The 16,740-nt window shown below is 49.1% G+C and overlaps 1 protein-coding gene across 1 annotated transcript; it reads left to right on the top strand.

Annotated features, from left to right (window-relative positions):
- Positions 1-412: 412 nt before the first annotated feature.
- TCHP (trichoplein keratin filament binding) lies at positions 413-14,707 on the top strand. Its single transcript, XM_033098409.1, has 13 exons — positions 413-572; positions 1,820-2,013; positions 2,810-3,020; positions 3,581-3,637; positions 5,341-5,409; positions 6,524-6,697; positions 7,633-7,745; positions 7,917-7,983; positions 8,979-9,151; positions 9,950-10,031; positions 11,372-11,557; positions 12,224-12,367; positions 13,364-14,707. The coding sequence occupies exons 2-13, from the start codon at positions 1,820-1,822 to the stop codon at positions 13,394-13,396; spliced, it is 1,503 nt and encodes a 500-aa protein (XP_032954300.1). The 5' UTR covers positions 413-572; the 3' UTR covers positions 13,397-14,707.
- Positions 14,708-16,740: the final 2,033 nt, after the last annotated feature.

Here is a 16,740-nt window from a genome sequence, read left to right as displayed (position 1 = left end):
AGTTGGTTGCACATTGAACACTCCTGGGGAGCTTAGGCAACCACTAATGCTCTCAGAGAGACTGACGCGATTTGCTTCGAGTTTGGGCTGGGCTTCTGGACTTTTTTTAAGGCATCTGGATTTTTAAGTCCTCCCCAGGTGATTCTAACGTGCAGCCAGGTTTGAGAACCACTGGCTTATATTCTCCTCCCCTCCTGTATCCCCCTGACTCCCTCCATCCTTATGTTTATCCACCCCAGATGACCACCATCCTGAATTTTGTGTAGTGAATGGCTTCTTCTTCCTTCATCCTTCGCTTCCAGGACAAGCGATATTTGCGATTTACCTCCCGCCCACCACGAGGGGGCGCCAGAGAAAAAAAAGCAGCTTCCTTTCTGTGCCATCGGGGTCGCGCTGGAGTCGGCTTGGCCCTGGCGGCGTTCCGTCGCCGTCCTGTCGCTCGGGCGACGAGCAGGGAAACGGCGGGCTTGGGTTAGCGCGGCCCGGGAGGGTGGCCGCGGGACAAGCGGGCTTGGTTGTGGCATGCGGGAGCTCGGGCCGGGCGCTCTGCGGACTTCGGGGCGTAGAGAAACGTGAGTCGGAGCTGAGGCTGAGCCGGGGGCCGGTCTTCCTGTCTTCCCTCTGCCTCACCGCGCTCTGAGTCCCGTCTCTTTCCTCTGTGACCCCTCGTCCTGTGTGGATGTTGAGGCCGCGAGAGGGATACGACTTGTTCAGGGAGCAGCCCAGCTTGCTTGTGGCCGATCCGGGACCGGAATCTTAAATTTCTTAACTCCTGGTGCAAAGATTTCTCCACGGGCAGCTTGCAGGGCAAGGAAAAAAGCATGTCAAGCCTTCCAGCCTCAAGACAGATTATAAAGAGGCCAGCCGCAGACTAAACTTGGCTCACAGACGCAGATTATTTCCCCCAGGTCTGGATGACTCTGAATTTGAGATTGGCCTGGACCCAGGTCTTCTGCTTATTCAACAGACGTTCCTTAAGCACTGTCATAGCCTGGCACTGGGTAGACCCTAAACACGGGGGCGGGAGGGGGCAGCTTTTGGGTCGGGGAAAAGAAGTCCGGAGTGAGACCACTCTGCTTTCAAGTCTCCAGTTGTGTCCCCAGATTGCTATGTGACCTGGGAAAATCAACTCCTCTCTGGGTCACAGTTTCTCCGTATGTAAGATGAGGGATCTGCCCTTCATGCCAACCCAGAACACTTCCAGGTGTGACACCAGGACTAGGTCCCTCCCTGGGGGCGGCCAAAGCCAGGGAATGCCTCTTGCAATCATCAGAGCTTGGACCCTGCGTGGTTTAGGATCCCCCCTTTCTTATTTCCTCTACTTCCTGGTTTTGTGGTCTTGGGCAAGTCACATTACCTCTTTGAACTTAAGTTTCCTCCCCTGCCAAATAATGGAGTGATTGTAATAAAAAAGGTCATATATATCAAGAGCTTGGTACATATGTTCCTTAAATTATTATCCGTTACTTTATGCAGAGCATACAAACCCCCAATGTGCCTGGTCTCCATTGCTAGGACTGGTTCTGTCTGTCTGTCTGCAGTGCCCTTGATGACGTACGACACACAGCCAGGTGCAGTCCAGGCTTATTTAAAACCGATGATTTGCAGCCCTGATGGCAAATCATTAAAACAGGGCTGATGTCTGGGGCCTACGTTCAGACTTGCTGGATTTCATTGGTTTGGAGTGGGGCCGAGGTTCCGTCAGGTGATTCCAGTGTGTAGCCCAGGGGTGAGGACTTCTTCCTAAAGGGGGGAGGCCAAGCTTGTGAGGGGTCCTGGGGTGGCAGCCGGCTCATTTTCCTACCATTGCCGTTCTCAGATGGCACTGCCCACGCTGCCCTCCTACTGGTGCAGCCGGAGGCTCCTGGACCAGCAGGTAGCACGACAGCGGCACCAAGAGCAGCAGGCGCGGCTTCGGCAGCAGTGGGATGAGAACAGCCGCTACTTCAGGATGTCTGACATCTGCAGCTCCAAACAGGCAGAATGGAGCTCCAAGACGTCCTACCAGCGGAGGTAACGGTGCGGTGCGGGGGCCGCGACTGCATGGGAGCAGGCAGCCGCTTGCCGCTCAGGGAATGTGGCCTTAAGGACCTGGGGGAGTCTGGCTTGACAGCATGTTTTCTCGAAGGAGTTGCTGGACAGCATGGATTGCCTGTCTGGTGATGCTTTTCTAACTGGAAATTGAAAAACTGAGCACCAGTGCAGTACTCCATTTGCACTGAAAAAGAAAATGATCAGAAATGTATATAGAATCTGGAAATCTTGTAACCCCACGTCCCCAGAGGGAACCACAGTTACCAGCCTGATGCATATCCTCCCACACTTTTTCTCATTTGTGTTTGTGTATAAACAGACGCACACACACACACCCATTTTTATAAAAAGATGTGTAAAAATATGGGAGTTAAAAGCAGAGGCTTTGGAGTCAGACAGACCTAGATGGAAATTCTGTGTCACTTGCCGCATGAATGAGCCTCAGTTTCCTCATCAGTAAAGTGGGGCTGAAACAGAACCTACTTTGTAGGATTTACGTGATGATTCATATAAAACCATTCATGGTTTTAGTTGGTACAAATAATATTCTCTAGTACATGATCACTATAAGCGATTATACGTTTTCTTATTGCAAAAGCAAGGTTCTGTTATGCATGGTGTTCTGTGACCTGCTCTGTTCCCTTTGGCTGGAAGACCTTTTCCTGTGTCACTATGTTATATTATACCCACCTCAGCCTCTTTACCCACACAGCAGAGCAGACTGGTCCATATGACTGTCGTGTGACTGATTTATGGTGGGCTCCTTCTCACCCAGCATGCATGCCTACCAGCGTGAGAAGATGAAGGAGGAGAAGAGGAAGCATCTGGAGGCCAGACGGGAGAAACTCCAGCAGCTTCTGCTGGAGGAGCAGGACCTGCTGGCCAGAGAACTGGAGGAGCTAAGGCTGAGCATGAACTTGCGGGAAAGAAGAATCCGGGAACGGCACGGGAATCTCAAGTCAGCCCGGGAAGAGCAAAGGAAACTGGTAAGTTCTCATCGCCCTTAGGAGCGTTCCCCAGCCTGTCAGTGACACACACATGTGGGTCACCCCGGAACGCTCTGGTCTGATGAGACAGCAGTTAACTGCAAAACCAGCTGGGAAAACTGCTTAGTCTGAAGTCATTCTTCACGTGTGTGTTTTGCAGGAGTCATCTTTATTCTCTGTGGCCCTTTAAATCATTACAGCCAAGTCCTTTTTCTTTAGCCCAGGACTGCTATATTTTATCTTCCAGAGTGGTGGTGTGGAATGGCGAACCCCAGTCTGTGTTTTTAAGCCTGCTGTACATTGTGAAATAGATCTGTAGCATCCGATTTTGCCCCGTTTCTGTCACCATTGTAAGCGTCATTTGTCAGTGCCATCCGGTCCCACGCAGGTGTCTGGCTCCCAGGCGTAGGTGCAAGGCAGGGAGGTCTGAAGGGCAGGTGCAGTGACAGTGTGCCAGTGGAGGAGCTCTTCACCCCAGCTGACTTCCATTGTGGCTTATCCAAAATGTGCGTGCATTTGAAAAGCAACATCAGGCTTCCTTCTTTGTGTTTTCTTGACAGATTGCTGAACAACTTTTGTATGAACACTGGAAGAAGAATGACCCCAAACTTCGAGAGGTGAACACCAAATCCATTGATTTGCCCAACTAGATGAAATGAGGTTTCCTGACTTGTTTTAAACTTGCATCTTGTGCTGGGTTGAGACAGTAGGGAACACTCCACACCTGAAAAGAGCACCACGCGGCAGACCTGGTTCCTGTGGTTGTTTAACCACTGTTTATTGAACATCTGCTGCAGTGTCCACCTGTGGGGGCGTGGAGATTAGAGGTGGTCCCGTGGGGGAAACAGTGGGCAGCTCGTGACAGTACAGGATGCAGGGTGCAGGGCAGGCTGGGACGATGAGCATCGGCAGTGTCCCTAGCTCAGTCGGAGGTCAGGGAGGCGTCCCACGGGGGTTGCAGGGGTGGAGGAGTTTGGAAGGACCTGGGCATTAATTTGATGGTGTAGAGTAAGCAGAGCACATTCTAGTTCAAGGCAACCGTGCAAGAACCAGGCCTGAGCCATGAGAGCAGAGTGAGTGCAGGGAACTGCAGGTGGATGGGAGGCTGGGGTGTGGGGGTGGAGTGGGGTGGGTGGGCCAAGAGCGCAGGCTGGTGAGGCAGATGGGGCCACTCCTCGGGCAGCCTTGTCTGCTTCCCCAGAAGCCTGGGGAGCACCTGGATGATTGTAAAGCCGGGGTGCGATGGGATCCCAGCTGCATTTCAGGGAGCAGCAGCTCAGGCAATTGAGGGGCTGCTACAGCAGCCCAGGTGAGTGATGGTGTGAAGGCCTAAACTGGGGTAGCAGGAGAAAGGACAAATCTAGGATGTGGAGGCAGGGACGGGGGGCGGGCATCTTGGCTTGGGTGGCATTTTCAGTGGAGATTGGGCCAGAGGGAGATAATCCCATCACTGCATCTCAAATTATTTCAACTAACAGTTTGTGTGTACGTTTAGTGGTATTGATGTATATATTCATAATGACATGTAGAAATTGCCAGGCACTGAGTAACGGAGCATCTCTGCCTTGGAGTATGTGCAGGTTGCACTAACCACGGGAGGATGCTGCTCCCTGGACGTGTGTCGGCCTAGCAGGTCCTCCCACGTCATTTACTCAGAAAGGCTTATTTAAAACACTTAAGATAGTCACAAATGTTCACATTTCTAAGTTGAGAAAGAAAATTTAAACTTGTATAAACAATTTCCCAAATGGAAGCTTTTGGACAGAGTACTGTAATTCATTTTCTGATCCCAAAGCTGCTCTAAACCCAAATCTCTTATTAACCACCCGGACTTGTTCCGTCTATGAGAGCATGTGCCTCCTGATACAGGGAGCACAGGTTTCACAGCTACTGCTTTGCAGAGGAAGCGCTGGGCAGCCAGGCAGAGAGGGTTGAGTCTGTCCCTTACCAGCTCCTGCTGCCCTGTGGCCTGGCAGGCTTCACACCAGCCAGGGTGGCCTTTGAGATGGGCTTTTCACATTGGCGTCTGCTGACCTGTTCCTGCTCAACTCCGAGGGACCTGGGAGAAAATTGTCTATTACTTCGTTCCAGTTCTTGAGATTGGTTTAGAACTGTCTGGTCCTTTGGCTTTCTAATTGACTTGCAATCAGACTCTATATGTTGGGGTCATTATGTGCTCGCTTAGCAGACAGCTGGGCCCCTCTGAGTCCTCACCAGAGGAAGTCACGGTCACGTTCCAGGGCATGACACTGTGTTCCCCAGTGCATATCTGTCAGAGGAGCCAGCGAGGAAATCAATTTCCTGTCCCTTCTCCCCTCAGATGGAACTGGACCTCCACAAGAAGCATGTGATCAACTCTTGGGAAACGCAGAAAGAAGAGAAGAAGCAGGTGTGGGATGACTCTGGGAACCGTCCCATGTGCTAAGGCGGGAGACTCTCTCTGTGTCTCTGGATTTGTTTCTTGTTTTCAATGTTAATGACACCAGTCCAGGAACAGGCTGTGTCTCACTTTCAGTAATACATGTTAAAACTCAGTGCTGCTCTTACACGTACCAGAATCCTATCATTTCCGGGGACAGAATAACACCAGGTGACCAGGGCTGATCGATGATAGGGCGAATGTGTGTTTTAAAGGGCGTTTTCGTGGCTGGCAGTCTCTGGTGATGTCATGTGCATCATACACTCAACCTTGGCCTTACAGCTGCACCTCTGGGCATAAAAGTCCACATCTCCGTGAACCCATCACTTTGCCTCCGGGTTCATTTTGGAAAGTGTTTTTTGTTTTTTTTTTTTTTGTTTTTTTTTTAAGATTTTTATGTACTTTCAGGACTTCTTTCCAAGAGGAGTTGTTGTCCCTTCAAGCTCAGTTGTGAAGGGTGCCATTCAGCTTCAAGTTGTTGTCCTTTCGGTCTTAGTTGTGGAGGGTGCAGCTCAGCTCCAGGTCCAGTTGCCATTGCTAGTTGCACGGGGCACAGCCCACCATCCCTTGCGGGAGTCGAACCGGCAACCTTGTGGTTGAGAGGACGCGCTCCAACCAACTGAGCCATCCAGGAGCTCAGCGGCAGCTCAGCTCAAGGTGCCGTGTTCAATCTTAGTTGCAGGGGGCACTGCCCACCATCCCTTGTGGGACTCGAGGAATTGAACCGACAACCTTGTGGTTGAGAGCCCACTGGCCCATGTGGGAATCGAACCGGCAGCCTTCGGAGTTAGGAGCATGGAGCTCCAATCGCCTGAGCCACTGGGCCGGCCCCTGGAAAGTGTTTTGTTGAGCCCCTCCTCCGTGCCAGGCACCACGCTGTGTGTTTCCTCAGCTTCGTCCCTCAGGGAGCGTCAGCCCCACGGGTCCCACGGTCCCACAGGGAGCGTCCAGGGTTCCATAGCTGAGAAGTGATCTGCTCTGGAATGAAGAACCGGGCCCGTGGCTGGCCGAGTGGCTGTGAGGGCTGGATCTTTGCTGGCTGCGTATTGCACATACTGACCTGGATTGATTTGGCCCCATGTAGCAAGAAGCCACGGAAAAGGAAGAGATCAAACGGTATGAAAATGAGTATGAAACGGCCCGAAGGGAAGCGCTGGAACGGATGAAAGCAGAAGAGGAGAGGAGGCAGTTGGAGGATAAACTCCAGGCTGAGGCGCTGCTCCAGCAGATGGAGGAGCTGAAGGCGAAGGAGATGGAGGTGAGGGCGTGCCCGCGGCCACATGGCTGCCTCTCAGCTGCTTGTTGTTACAAAACGGGCATTTCAAACGCTGTTCTAAAAAGAGATCCTATCAGGGAGGTGAGTCTAAAAAATGCAGCAATCTGGGGTTCTCCCTTCTGATATTCCCACCTGTGGTTTTTCCACACTCCTAGGCTGTATCGCGTGCCCAGATTCTAGAATGTTAGCGACATGGAGAGAATACCTGTTCTCTCAGACGTGTTTTGAGACCTGCTGTCTGAGAGCCTTCTTAGAACTTGGAGTTTCCTGTGCACAAACTAGACTTGACTTGCTCTGATGTTCTAGCACACAGCTCTCCCTGGTGAGCAGGTTTGGGGTCTCAAGGCCCAAACTGTGAGGCTATTTGGTCCAAGAGACTGTTCTGAGAATACCATGCAGTTTGCCTGCGGAGGCTGGATCTTCCCATTCAGATGAGGGTAGCACCCCCTCCCCCAGGCCTGAATGATTGAAGACCTGGACTTTTAGTGCCTACTCCTTATGCAAGGTGCTAAGCACTGGGCTGCATGCTAGAGATACAGCCATGAGCAAGGCCCCCAGTCCTGGGCCTCACGGCAGGAGCAGTGGCAGGTGGAGGAGACAGATGGGAAGTCCCAGCAAGGCGTGGACGATGCAGGGTCCTGGGGGAGCATGGAATATGAGGCTCATCCTTGTCCGCAGGGGTGGGCAAGGCTCTTGCAGGATTGGCTCCTCTGCGTTGGGATGAATGAGTGAGTTCAGCTGGGCCAAGGCGCCCGGAGTCCCAAAGTTGAGGGGATTGTGATCCCCTGGGGTGGGGGGGAGCAGGAGGGTGCCAGGCCAGCCCTTGTCGCATAGTGTCTGTTGAAAGCAGAGATGAGGAATGAAGGAAGCGCTGATTCTTGTGATCTTAATTGGGGTTACTGTTGTCATAACCACAGGCCACCAAACTGAAGAAGGAGCAGGCGAATCTGTTGAGGCAGCGATGGGAGCTGGAGAGGCTGGAGGAAGAGAGGAAGCAGATGGCAGCCTTCCGGCAGAAAGCGGAGCTGGGGTGTGTGTGAGGAGGGCTGCCCCCACCTCTTTCTCAGAGCCTCTCACTTTCTGAGACTTGTGTTGGTATCCCTGAAACCAGGAAGGATACAACCTGTAGTCAGTAGCTGTCTAACCTCCACTTAATTCTTTATCAGGCACTGAAGGTGACCCATATTTTGCTCCTTTTTAGACGCTTTTTGAGACATCAGTATAACGTGCAACTCAGTAGACGTACACAGCAGATCCAGGAGGAACTGGTAAGTTTGAAGAGACAGCCTGTCATTCCTTTCACACTTTTTAAAAAAACATGTTTTTTTTTTAAAAAAAAGAAAGAAAAACATGTTTTCCATTGCTCTGTAATGAGTGCATCCTGGTAAGAAGTAGAACACGGAGTGAGATTTCCCCTGGAGCAGCCCCTGCAATTCCACCCTCTCCCCAGAGGTGTCTGATTTGGCGTGTGACCGTCTAGATACATGTACATGCACATACAGAGAAGTGGTGCTTTTTTAAAATATACTGGAATTCCTCGGCACATGTACCTAACAGTATATCTTATACTTTATAATCATTCTACGTAGACTGAGCTTGTTCCTTTTTACTAGCTGCTCAGTATTCCTGTCAAGTATTTTAATGGCCTCCCTCCCTGAGACCGGGACAAGGTGAGCAAGCAAACCGTTCCCTCCCATCCCTGCCTGCCAGTCAGGTGTCATTGTGGTCATCAGGTGGCAGCACCACTGCGGTTGTCCGTCATGCAGCTTTTCCTGCCCCTGCAGACATCTCTCCCCTCTCAAGGTGTCCAGAGCGCCCTCATTCTATATCGATGTACTGTGGAGATGTGCATAACAGCTGAGTCCCTACCCATGGGTGTTTGCGTTGTTTCCGCTTTCTCCCTCCTCCGTAACGGCTGCAGTGAGCATATATCTCCGTGCATGTGTGTCCCTGTAGTCTGCTGTTAGAAGTGGAATTGCTGTCAAACTGTTCTAAAAAACTGTGCCACCAGACGTGTCTGCAGGCAGGGACACATTGGTGGCAGAGGGGTCTCCCCTTAGGCAGGGAATAGCTCCTGGGTCTGTGCAGTGTCGTTGTTAACCTTCCCTAAGTGATGACACCCTGACTCTACAGAAGCAACCCAACGTCTTCCCATCTCTACGTAGAGCACACTAAGTGTCTGCGTTCAGTGCTGGGTCCAGAGAGGAGAGGGGCTGGTGGAAGTGGAGGCTGTGGCTGCCAGAGGGCTTCCTCCTTCCTCCAGGAGGCGGACAAGCACATCCTGCAGGCGCTCCTTGAGAAGGAGGAGGAGACCCAGCGCACGCACTTGGCCCGGCAGGAGCAGGCCCTGGCTGACGTGGCGTGGATGAAGCAGGTCATCGAGGAACAGCTGCAGCTGGAGAGGGAGCGGGAGAAAGAGCTACAGCTGCTGTTGAGGTGAGAGGTGGCAGCTTTCAGGGCTGGACACTCCTGGGTTCTACTCGGGTACCTGGGATCCCACGGGTCTCCGCGAGGGTGGTTATTGACACACCTGTCCTTGGTCATTGTCCGTCGTCCAGGAGGAACACGTTTGCTAGTGGACCTGGCTTGTGGGAGTGTTTCCCTTCTGTTATTTAAGATGGAAATTAGGATTTAGAGTAAGGATCTGCTCATCTGAAATCTTAGAAATTGGAAAGAAAGTGTTCTAAATTATGGTGATGTTGAATGTTTCTTAGGTCTACATAAATGAGTCTGCATCCAAAAATTAACCTTGTAGATGGAAATAAATAACAGGTAACATTTATTGAGCACTTACTGTGTGCCAGACACTCCAGCCAAGTGGTAGATACTTGGGTCACAGAGAATCGAGCAGGTCACTCATGTGCCTCAGGCCACAGGGCCGGCTAACAGGGACCCCAGGAGCATGGTGACAGCTCAGGCACCAGCAGTGGCCCTCCTCCTCCCTCATGGTTTCATTCACCTCAGTGTTTAAATGGCCTGGATGCAGCTCACCACAAGTGCTTTTTGTAAGGAGATGGCGTATCTAAAAAGGTAACTTAAGGTACTTACCATAGGACTACTTTCGGTGAACTTGTCCTTACTCTGTCAGAAGTTCACGTGGTGGATAAGTTTATCTGAAGGTTGGCCCCCCCCAGATGTGTGCTGCGGGATGCTTTGGAGCCCTGTTGGTTCTTTAGTTCCCTTCTGCATTGATGGTGGAGAAGAGCCGGCTGACATCGCTTTGTGTTTCCCTAGGGAGGAAGCCAAGGAAATGTGGGAAAAGAGAGAGGCAGAGTGGGCCCGAGAGAGGAACGCACGCGACAGACTAATGAGCGAGGTAATCCTGTGACAGACACGGGCTAGCCGGTCCCCTGGCGGATGTTGGCACTTAGTGGCCACGTACTGACCTTGCCAAGTGTTCTAGGAACAGTCCTCACTGGTTATTTTCAGTGGACCTATAATATCATAAAAGTAATATAAACTTATTAGAAAAAATGTCCATACAGAACAGTGAAAACAGTCACCCAGATGTACAGAACCACTGTCACTGTTTCCTTCTACGTCTCTGTCTCTGTCCAGAACTTTTTCCCTGCACATTTCTTCCTAGATTGTGCCATTTGACGTCAAGCATTTTAACAAACTATTACATCTTTGTGAATATAATTTTTGACGGCTGCATAATATGTCATCATGTAGGTATACCATAGTTTGTTTTTCCATTCCCCTTTTGTGGGCATTCCATTTTTTTTCTAATTTTGAGCTGTTACAAGAAACATTGCGGTGAACATCTCAGTGTATAAAGCTGTTCCATACTTAGGATTTTTTTTTGCCTTGGGGTGCATAACCAGAAGTAGACTAAAGAACATAAATGTTTTGTCAGTATTTAAGGAATCTGTATAAGACACATGCCAGCTAAAAGGAAATATTTTGGGGGGAAAAAAGTCTTCGTTATCCATATATTGAAAGTTATCTTACCATGGTTTAAAATGGAAATTATATTTAGTGCATATCAGTATGCTGCATTTTAGAATCCATAGGAAATCGGGTCCCAGTTGGTACCTTTTCACTTTTGTGAATACCAGATATTCTCCAACATCTTTTGATTTTCCCCATTGAAAATGTTCCTCTTGTACCACTTTATGTGTCCCCTCCAGAGACTTAACTGCTGAGTATGGGGGTGGCTTCTGGCCATTCCTGGTTCCTGAGTCCTGACCGTGGTCTGGGCTAGTGTGGACCATAATCCTGCTCTGTGGCCCAAATTCCAAAATGTTGGGGGAATGACCCAGACTCTACCTCTGGTCATCTGTGTGGCTTGTGGCTTGCTTTTTTTTTCTACAACCCACCAATAGGGAGTGAGACTCACCTGCTTGCTGTGTTTGTGTGTCCCTGTGGAGGGAGCTCCAGCCCGACTCCTCTGAGCTCTTTGGTGCTCAGCTGTCTCTCCATAAGGCACAACCTGCAGATATTTTGTGTGTGACCGGGGTGGGTGGGCTGCACGGGCAATAGTGTCTGGACGGATTCTGGAGTCTGGGCTTGCCTTCGTGCCGTGTCTTTAGGCTGAATTCAGGCTGAGGATTGGCTGGGTCCCGGTGCAGCTGCAGCCTGTCCACAGCTTGCAGAATAGATATCTTCTGGAGTCAAACTAAAACTTTCCCTTCTCCTTCCTGCTGAGGTTAGGTCCTGACAGGTAGACAACAACAAATACAAGAAAAGATTGAACAAAACCGGCGGGCGCAAGAGGAATCCCTAAGACACAGGGAGCAACTTATTCGAAACCTTGAGGAGGCAAGAGAGTCAGCTCGTCGTGAGAAAGAGGAGAGAGAAGAACTGAAATCGGCCCGGAAACAGGAGCTGGAAGCCCAGGTGGGGCCAAGTCCGTGGGCGGGGAGGCAGCCTCAGCAAGGGGGGTGAGAGCTGTGGTTCCTGCATCATCGCGGCACAGGCTTCAGAGGCCTTTGACTTCTTTCCGCAGCCCAACAGTAGTACTTGCCCGAGAAGCCCACGTTGGAGAGCTCAGTGCATCCCTTTTTATTTTCTGCTAAAATCCTGATCCTCCTGATTAGTGGAGCCTTCACTCCAGGTCCTCATGTCATGTGGAAGCAAGGCTGTCATTACTGCCTGCCATCTCCTTTTCCTGTCTGCTTCTGAAAGGCTTTAATTCCCTGGGCCCCAATCCTCTGTTTATTCAATTTGTGTTAGATAGGTAACACAAAATACCTTTCCTTCACTTCGTAAGTTATAGAAATGTCTCATCACTATGTGAGACGCCTAAAACTAATATTGTGGCAACTGTAATTGAAAAATGTTTTTAAATTAAAATGCTTCCAAACACGTGGCCACCTCCAGAGCTTTTTACAAGGTCCGTATTACCACATCGTGAATGCCCTTCCCACTTATGGGCACTTGCCATCACTGTTCCTCCCCTCTGATTCTCCAGCTGGCGTAGACCCACAGGCTTTCCCTCTTCATCAGAGGCAGGCCTCTGCCCCTTGGGCCTTGTCTTGGGGTGACTCTGCTCTTTGTGCCCAGGTTGCAGAGCGCCAGCAGCAGGCGTGGGAAGCAGAGCAGCAGGAGGAGGAAGAAGAGGAGGAGGCGAGGCAGGCAGAGCAGTTCACGAACGCCCTGCTGCAGCAGGAGGCAAAGATGATGGCTGAGCGGGGCCACCGGCCCAAGGTAGGGAGCCTGCAGGTGACGGCCCACCATTGCTGGGCCACTCGGCTAGCTCCTGCTCCCCAGGACTGGTCAGTGCCCAGCTCTGCGCCCCAGCCAGCTCGGCTTCTTCCTTGCTCTTGTGTTTTTCCTTTCCTTGACTATTAGGGAACCTTGCCACAGGCTGTGTTTCAGTTCTTGGTTGGGCCTCATACAGCCTTTGAGGTCACTTTGCTTTGGCTCCTGTCGCCCAGGGGACCCAAGGGCTGAGGTCCTGACTGTTAAGCTGCGTGCCTGTTGACCCCTGTTGGGGACAAAGCAATCTAAGAAGGCTCTGGCCACAGGTGGCGAGAGGTGAAGGAGCTAGCCCTGACTGTCCAGACTCAGCGCCCAGGTGACCAGGCCTGTGTCCTTCCTCTCGTCCTCTTGTCACCTCTGGTTGCCCTTCCCCATTGTCTGATCCTCCCCTCCCATGTCCTCCCTTCTATCCCTGTGTCTTGAAGTACGTGAGTGACCCCTTGTTTAGGGCACCATAGGGAACCCAGAAGCAAAGGCTGTCACCCCTGCTCCAAGGGAGCTGACGGTGGCATGTCGCCTCTGCCCCTCCTTTACCGGGGCCACCCAGGTGCTCTGAAGTGCTGCAAGACACAGAGGCTGGTTCCTTTCTAGTCAGATAACTGGGAAGCCGATGAAACAGTCAGAGCAGGAACTACACGGGCTGCAGAATGCTAATATCCTAACCGGCTGGGGCTCTTGAGCGGCAGGGAATAGTCTTTTCTAAACTTACTTGACCATGGGTCAGTGTGTGTCACACAGCACATGTGAAAATGTTACTTAGGGCTGCTAATTTAAAAAACCAAAGTCATCAAGTGCCTCATTTGTAGCTTCGGTTCAAACGTCAGCTGTAAGTGAAAACAGCCATTTATACTGGGCTTTTGGCTCTTATCTAGAATGTGTTCATTCCCCAATGCTCCAGAGACTGCCAACCTGATCATTCTTGTGTTTTCTTTCTTTTCTTAGCCTCATGGACACCCCAAAATTGCTTGGAACTGACTTCGTTGGTACTATGAGCACAGCGAAGAAGGAGGCAGGCCTTGTCTAGGCAGCCGCCAGGTGGTTTTACAATGTTCTAGTGTTCGGGTCCCTGTGAAGTAGTTCAGTGAGCCCGTTCAGGTCCATGATCAAATGGATCAAGGTCTGGCCAGACTTGAAGGTGTTATAAAAACGCATCACCCAGTAGGAGGCCCTTTCCTGCCTCTGTTACCCAAGAAAGTGGGGTTTTCGTAGTCACACGTTGACAGTGCTGTCACAGTCTTGGAATATATTTATGAATAATGTAAGATTCTAAATCAATGCTAGAGTTACAAGTTGTTCTCCACGACAGGATTCATGATCTCCTGTTGTCTTACCCTTAATTGTCAACCTCCATTGAAGCCTCCAGTTCGAGATATGTGAGGGGAAGTTTTTCAGTTTTTAGAATTGCCATTTAAATTTAGCTGTTCTGTTACAGACAGACTTGTAGGTCTTGGTGTAAGTTTATTTCAGGGCTTATTAATTTAGTGGTCCCAAAAGGATCACATCTTGTTTTCTGAAGAAAGAACTGTGAACCCTAAGGCACTCTGATGTAGTCCATGGATGCTTTCCAGAAAGGTGGTGAAAAATGAGTCATTCCAGCTTTAGGAAGCATTTTGGTAGAATCTCCATAGAGCATTGTATGTGGGGGAAGTGATCCCAACATGTATGTTACTGAGCCTCAAAAGGGGACTTCAAAAGGTCACTTGGCTGGCTAACCTTTTGGCATGACACTTTGGGCCTCTAGTGTCTTAGGAAGGTCTCAGCTATCAGCCTTCTGGGATTTATGTGCCCAGAGAAAGGGGCATTGAATCCGAAAAAACTAGGTCAGATTCAACCACAGATCAGCCAAAAATTTCTCTTCCCACTGTTACATCAATGTGACATGGTTCTAGATGAATCTCTACAAATAGCTACAAGTTCCTTGCAGCAATAATCCTATTTTTATGACTTGTATTTTTTTCATATTCTTCCTCTGAGGTGTCAGTTTTTCATTACATTGTGTTCAGGATTCCATAGCTCCGTAAATTACAGCTAATGACTCTTCCAGGTTATTAAAAAGCAGAGTTTATTAAAAAAAATCCTGAGTCTAAGGGCTGCGTTGCCTTTCACTTCCATTGTGCTATAAAAACAAATTGAGCTGCAAACTGCATCCTTAATCTGTTTTTCATTTTCTTGTCTTGAATTTCTGTGCCTCTGATCCCCTGAGCACCACTTTCATTATGCACACTCATATTTACTTCCCGTTTCAGATGTTCATTAATTGGGAAATAAAGTTCTGGTTTGATGGCATCGCGCTCAGGCTGTTATGTTGCTTTTATTAATGGCTGCAAAGTGGGTTGTGTGGAATGACAGACTTTTACTGATTTAACCCACGTCTCCTACAGGTTTGGATATTCTCTACGACTGGTCACATTTTCTAGGTTATATTCATCCTGCTTGTGAAAGTGGTGGTGTCTCCCGTCTCATTTCAATCGGATCCTCTTCTAAGTAAACCACAGGGGATTAGGAATCATACTGTCTGAGCTGTAGTATAGAATCGATGTGGAGAGAATGCCTGATAAATAGGCACAAATAGTTACTGAATATTTTTAATTTCTTTGAATTTCTTGTTTTCACAGCCTGCTGGTAATCTTCCCTGTTAGCTTTAAAGACTGTGTTGTTACACTGGTTCTCTACCATAATATATTTAAATGTTTCCTCTCTAAAATATTTGCTTCTAAATTTAGAGCTTCCACTGTCTTACTATTTCTGGTATATCCCCCACTCCTCTTATCTCGTATATATTTTGATTGTGTTGTGGCTATTATACATATATTGGTTTTATTATTTTTAAGCACCTTCTACTTATTGTAAAATTAATGATTTCTAGACTATTCTGCAGATTCTTCTACAAAGTTGAACTCCTTGATAGTAGATGGTACTAAAGCCACTAATATAAAATGATTCTTATTTTGTTCAGTATGTACGATTTTACTCTTTCGGCTCATTCAGCACATATTCTCTAGGGGAAGATGCAGCGCTAGGTCTGGGGAAGTTACAAAGCTGAACAAGAACAGTGACAGGAATCAAACCAGTACACGGATGAGCAGATGTCATTGGCAGGCAAAGAGCTAGCTGTAACTCGTGGGACCTGAAGGGACCATTTGTGCAATAAATTTATTCAGTACATCCATATTTCTTTATGGATATAATGAATATTTTTTCACCATGTGGGTTTTTAGGTAGTTTCAGTGTTCATAAAATATAGAGCATCATAAGAGGTCTGACAATTCAGTTCGTGAACTTGTTGCAATGATGTTGCTAACCTTTTTTGATATCAGAGGGATTATTCATTATGAATATGTACCAACTGGACAAACAGTTAACCAAGTTTACTATTTGGAAGTGCTGAAAAGGCTGCGTGAAAAAGTTAGACAACCTGAACTTTTCACCAATAATTCATGGCTCTTGCATCACGACGATGCACCAGCTCACACGGCACTGTCTGTGAGGGAGGTTTTAGCCAGTAAACAAATAACTGTATCGGAACACCCTCCCTACTCACCTGATCTGGTCCGCAGTGACTTCTTTCTTTACCTGGAGATAAAGGAAATATTGAAAGGAAGACATTTTGATGACATTCAGGACATCAAGGGTAATACGACAACAGCTCTGATGGCCATTCCAGAAAAAGAGTTCCAGAATTGCTTTTAAGGGTAGACTAGGTGCTGGCGTCAGTGCAAAACTTTGCAAAGGGAGTACTTGGAAGGTGGCCGTTGTGATATTCAGCAATGGTATATAGGGCTTTTTCTAGGATGAGTTTGCAAACCTAATTGTCAGACCTCGTATATCCCGTTTCTGTGTAGAAACATTTAGGGTAGAGAACATTGGTGTGGGGATTCTCACGGGTGAGATGACCTAAGCCCGTGGCACTGTCATTCATGCTGCTGTCTTGTACTCCTGAGACAAATGAGGAGCCTCTGGCTTACAGTTAGCAGGTACATTTCTCGCTCCATCTGGGTTGACAATACAAATGCGTTTCTTTGGGCCCTTTTGCAGAGAGTTTGGCCCCTGCCAGTCATAACCCAAGGAGTTTCAGCCTTTGGCCTCTCCCCCAGTTTCACCCAGGCCTGTCCCCACCTCGCAGAACTTCCTAGGTGATGTGAGCCCGGCCTCTGGCTTCCAGCGCCATCTCCACACAGTAACGCGTGGATCTGTACCTCCAGCCCAGGCTCCTATATTCACCACCACTTTGACATCTCCACTGTGTCTCAAAGGTGCCTCAAGCTCAGCACAAGACGATCAAATGATCTCTTCTAAATTCCCATCATTAACCTAAAACA

This window comes from Rhinolophus ferrumequinum, chromosome 25, assembly GCF_004115265.2.
Source record: "Rhinolophus ferrumequinum isolate MPI-CBG mRhiFer1 chromosome 25, mRhiFer1_v1.p, whole genome shotgun sequence".
NCBI lineage: Eukaryota > Metazoa > Chordata > Mammalia > Chiroptera > Rhinolophidae > Rhinolophus > Rhinolophus ferrumequinum.
Note: the sequence above shows the minus strand (reverse complement) of the source record. Positions and strands in the feature narration are given on the sequence as shown.